The sequence below is a fragment of the Meleagris gallopavo genome, chromosome 23, assembly GCF_000146605.3.
Source record: "Meleagris gallopavo isolate NT-WF06-2002-E0010 breed Aviagen turkey brand Nicholas breeding stock chromosome 23, Turkey_5.1, whole genome shotgun sequence".
Taxonomy (NCBI): Eukaryota; Metazoa; Chordata; class Aves; order Galliformes; family Phasianidae; genus Meleagris; species Meleagris gallopavo.
The window spans coordinates 4,140,383-4,145,600 of record NC_015033.2 but is presented as its reverse complement, the minus strand read 5'-3'; the positions used below and the strand labels follow the sequence as shown (position 1 = coordinate 4,145,600).

The 5,218-nt window shown below is 57.1% G+C and overlaps 1 protein-coding gene across 1 annotated transcript in view; it reads right to left on the bottom strand.

Moving 5' to 3' along the window:
• Positions 1–4,576, bottom strand: part of SH2D5 (SH2 domain containing 5) — a 16,821-nt gene extending 12,245 nt beyond the window's left edge. Inside the window, 8 exon segments of the mRNA XM_031556724.1 lie at positions 6–98; positions 1,998–2,187; positions 2,810–2,913; positions 2,916–3,003; positions 3,097–3,240; positions 3,439–3,513; positions 3,592–3,672; positions 3,779–4,576. Coding sequence (XP_031412584.1) covers positions 6–98; positions 1,998–2,187; positions 2,810–2,913; positions 2,916–3,003; positions 3,097–3,240; positions 3,439–3,513; positions 3,592–3,672; positions 3,779–3,865 — 862 coding nt within the window. The 5' untranslated portion in view covers positions 3,866–4,576.
• Between the last annotated feature and the right edge of the window lie 642 nt (positions 4,577–5,218).

The window sequence follows — 5,218 nt, the reverse complement described above, 5'->3', positions numbered from 1 at the left end:
GATGCCGGCGAAGGCCCACACGCTCTCGGCGAGGGCGGCCTCGGTGTCAGGGAGCAGCGCCAGGCCCCGCGCGCTTCTGCTCTCCCATCCCGATGGGGCTGGGGGAGGTGGGTGGGTGTCCGGCCCCAAATCCCCTCCTTGCCCCCCAGGATCTTTTCTTTGAGCCCCAAATCCTATCCCTGACCCCTCACCAACACCAAATGTGACCCCAAATCCTGTCTTCCCCACCGACTCCTCTCCTCGATCACAAATCTCCTCCTTGACCTCAAAACCTTCCTTTGACACCCAACTCCTCTCCTTAATCTCAAATCCCCTCCTTGACTCCAAATTCCCCTTGATGACCTCATATCCCTTCACTGATCCCCAAATCCTCTCTTTACTCCAAAATCCTAACCCCAAATCCTCACCCCAAATCCCCTTACCAGCCCCAAATCCCCTCCTTGGCCCCAAAATCCTCTTTGGCCCTAAATCCTCTCCCTCACCCCCAAAATACTCTCTCCAACCCCAGATCATATCCTTTACACCAAATCCCCTCCTTGATCCCAGATCTCCTACTTGACATCAAAACCTTTCTCTGACCCCAAAATCCCTCTTGAACCCGAAATCCCCTCCTTGACACCCAAATCCTCACAGTGATCCCTATTTCCTATCATTCACACCAAATCCCCTCCTTGTCTCCCTCTTTTTGACCTTAAATCCTCTGCTTGACCCCCAAATCCTCTCATTAAACCTCAAATCCTATCCTTCATGCCAAATCCTCACATTGGCTCCAAAATCCTCTCTTTGACCCCAAATCCTCTCTGACCCCAAAATCCTATCCTCATCCCAAATACTTCTCCTTAGTCCCAAATCTCCTCTTTGACCCTAAATTCCGTCAACAACCCCAAATCCCCTCGTTGATGCCGAAATCCTCTCTTTGATCTCAAAAATCCTCTCAAACCCAAATCCACTCCTTGATACCCAAATCCTCTCAATGACCCCAAATCCCCTTTTTGGCCTCCAAATCCTCTATTTGATCCTCGAAATCCTCAACCTCTGACCCCTTCTGACCCCAGAATCCCCTCAAATGACTCCAAATCCTTTCCTCAACCCCAAATCCCTTCTCTGACCCCAAAATCCCCTCCTTGACCCCTCTCCTCTCCTGAACCCCCAAATCCCCTTCCTGATCTGCCAAAATTCCATCTTGACCCCAAACCCCCTCAGTGGCCCCACAATCCCCTCTCTGACCCCAAAATCCCCACCTTGACCCCAAATTCCCTCAATGGCCTCGCAATCTCCTCCCTGACCCCCAAGTCCCCTCAAATGACCCTAAATCCCCTTGTTGGCCCCCAAATCCTCTCTTTGATCCCCCATATCCTCAACCTCTAACCCCTCTCTGACGCTAGAATCCCCTCAAATATCCTCAAATCCTCTTCTCAATCCCAAATCCCCTCTCTGACCCCAAAATCCCTTCAATGACCCCAAGATCTCCTCCTTGACCCCCAAATCATCTCTTTGACTCCCAAAGTCCTCTCCTCCACCCAAATCCCCACCTTGACACCAAATCCCCTCAATGGCCCCGCAATCCCCTCCTTGACCCCGAAATCCTCTCTTTGGCCCCCCAAATCCTTTCCTCAATTCCAAATCTTCTCTCTGATCCCAAAATCCCTTCGTTGATCCCAAGATCCCCTTCTTGACCCCCAAGTCATCTCTTTGACTCCTAAAGTTCCTCTCCTCCACCCAAATCCCTTCTCTGACCCTAAATCCCCTCAATGGCCCCGCAATCCTCTCTTTGACCCCCCAAATCCTCTCCTCCATCCCAAATTCCCTCTCTGACCCCAAGATCCCTTCCTTGATGCCAAATCCCCTCATTGACCCCAAGATCCCCTCCTTGACCCCCAGATCATCTCTTTGACTCCCCCCCAAAGTCCTTCCCTCCACCCAAATGTCCTCTATGACCCCCAAACTGCTCTTTGACCCCAGGCCCCCTCCCTGCCCCCCAAGCTCCCCCCACTCACCACCCTCTCTCTGCTGCAGTTGGCTCTCAGCCCCGCAGTCTCGGTAGGCACCCGAACGCAGCACTTTGCTGCGGATCGCCTTTTTGCGCACCAGCACTGGGGAGCAATAGGGGTTCCCTGGATGCCAACCCACAGCGCGGCCCTCAGCCTCCACCCGTCTCTCTTGAAGCAAATGCTGTGCAAAAACGTGCTGTGGAAATAGGCTGAGTGTAAAACACGGTGCGAGGAAAGGCCGTGCAAGGAAGGGCTGTGTAATATGCTGTGCAAAAAGTGCTGTGCAAAACGCCATGAGATAAAGCCATGCAGGGTGGGCTGTGCAAAATGCTCTGTGCAAAGATGTGCTGCATACAACTGCATGATGGAAAAGACCACGCAAAGAAGGGCGGTGCAAAATACAGCACTGAAAGCAGCAGGGGAAGTGCTGTGAAAGCAGCCTGCAAGAAGAGGCTTTGCTGATGTGCTGTGCAAGGTATCCAAAGCACCGTGGGAAGGAAGTTCACCTGGTGCAAAATCTGTGCAAGGAAAGGCTGTGCAAGACATGATGGAAAAATGTGCTGTGCAAAGATGCACCGTGCAAGGATGCGCCGTGCAAAAATGGACTGTGCAAAGAATATGCTGTGCAAAAATGCAGCATGCGAAAAAATGAGTCATGCAAAAATATGTTGTGCAAAAATGCATTGTGCAAAAGATCCGCTGTGGAAATCTGCACCGTGGGGAAAAAAATGCACAATGAAAAAAACGGTCCACGCAAAGGTGCATTGTGCAAAGATGCACCATGGAAGCATTTCCTGTGCAGTGTGCGCTGCACCCACCCCTGCACCCAGAGGTCCGAGGGCAGGCAGGCGCCGCAGGGACAGCAGCGCATTGACGTTGCGTGACACCTCCTCGGGGTTGAGGGGCTCCCGCAGCAGTGGGGGGGGTCGGGCTCAGCCGCCTGCAGCTCAGGGTGTGCCTGGAGGTAACAGAGCTGGAAGGAGCGGCACAGCAGGAGGTGCAGCACGTGCACCTGCAGGGAGAGAGGGGATAGAGTCAGAACGATAACGCAAAAATTAATTGAAGCGCTAAGGGAGTGGGAGGGTGGGAGCATACAGGCACGCACCTCGCCTGGGGGGCCCACAAAGAGGTGGCAGAACAGTGAGCTGGGGGGGCTGCGGGGGTTGCGGGCCACGAAGGCGAACTGACGCTCAGTGTGCAGGCAGGTGCTGTACAGGATGCGGCGCAGCGCGTGCGCCATCAGCAGTGTCTGCAGCGACAGCGGGGCCTGGCTGAGACCGTGGTGTGAGCGGAGCCCGGCCCGAGCCTGGCTGCAAATGCTCATCTGCAAAGCGGGCAGCTATGCTCCGAGTGCTGCAGAACCCCCAGAGCAGCTCTTCAAAGTGGCACCCGGCACCCTGCGCGTTGCACCCTGCGCATCGCATCACACCCTGCACCCAGCACCCACCTCCCCATCAGCTCCGTAGACCTTCAGTCCCTGCAGGCTGAACCTGAGCACCACAGACTTCCTCCTGGGGCAATCCTGGTGGGGACACGGGAGTGGTGGTGGGGTTCCCCACTGCCATTTGGTGCCCCCCCACCAGCCGTGGGGATGGCCCACCTTCAGTGCCCGCAGCTGCTCCTCCAGCTGCCCTGCGTGCTGCTGCAGCTCCAGCGCCTCCAGCATGAAGGAACCCACGTACTGGGGGAGGCAACAATCCCATCCTGCTTCAGCAGCCCCCCATGGGATTCCCCAATGACAAGGGGATGCGACACTGTGGGTCACACCTGCACCCCAATGGCCTCACCTCTGCTGGCTTGGCGATGCCCCGGGTGCGAGGGGGTGGTGGTGCCGGATCCGGCCCCCTTCCGTTGGCTGTCATCTTCTTCTTCATGGCAGCAGCTTCCTAAATCCTTACCCCAGTGCAGAGGTCCCCAAATCCTCACCCCGATGCAGATGTTCCCAAATCCTAACCCCATCACAGAGGTTCCCAGATCTTTACCGCAATACAAGGTTTCTGGATCCCAACCCCGACCTCACCCCAAGCACCATGTGAGGCTCCCAGTGGCCCAGCCTCAGTGCAAGGGTTGGGATGCAGGAGTGTTGTGCAGGTGTCCCCAAATCCAGACCCTGCCCCCAGTGCAAAGTCCCCATGTCCCAAACTCATCACCACATCACTATAACAGGGTTCTCACCCTCTGCCCCTAAGCTCTGTGCAGAGTCCCATGTCCCAAGCATGACACAGGTACCCACGTCCTGATCCCAACTGTGATGTGAGGGGTCCCCGCACCCTGACCCCAAATAAGATGCATGTGGCCCAAATGAAACCCAAGCAAGATCCACAGGTACCCAAATCCTGACCCCAAGCTGGGGTCCCTGCACCCTGGGGGTGGCAGCATCTCGTGGTGGGGGGGAAGGGGAGAGGTTAGCCATAAGGATGTGCCTCAAAGGGGTTTTGAGGCTGAGACCCGTGCAACTCGTGACACCGCCGGCTGCAAAAAACACGGGTCGAGGGGTCCAGGGGCATCCCCAGCGGGTGCGGGCTCAGGGCTGCCCCCTCCATTCCGGCACCTTTCGGGGGTCTCTCCCCCACCCCCAGCCAATCCGCAGGCAGGCAGCCCCCAAGCCCCGCCCCCTTTTTCCCACGCTCCATTTCTCAATGGGGCCCCCCGGCCCACCGCCACCCTGCAGCTCCCCCAGGGAGGGATGCTGACCCCGAGATAAGCTCGCCCACCGCAGCGGGCCCCGTTCCCCCGCTCACGGGCAGCTCCAGAGAAACGCAGGCGAAATCCTCCGGTTCTCGGCCTTAGCCCGGCGCTTTCCTTCCCTGGGGGCTCCGCCGTGCGCGATGCAGGGATGCTCCGTAGGGACGCTCTGCCCGGCGCTGTCAGGCCCCCGCTGCACGCCAGGCCCCGCTAAGCCCGAGCCCACGGCGGGCACGGGGCAGGCAGCGAACTCCCATTTCCTGCCTCCGATCTGCCCGCGATGAATCACTGCAATTTACCTCCCCGTTTTCTCCGTCTCTTGGAAGCGACGGCGAGCAGAAAGGCTCGGGCTTTTTGGAAAACGCAGCTGCAACCCGTTGCTTTTTTTTTTTTTAATTTTGAGAAGCGATGCCGAGCCCTCTCCCCACTGCACACACGTGGCTGCACGCTCACCACCCCTGCCCACCTCACCCCAATTCCCACTTTGCCCACTGTTATCCATCCACTCTCCTTCTGGTCACGTAGTCACACAGAAACAACGG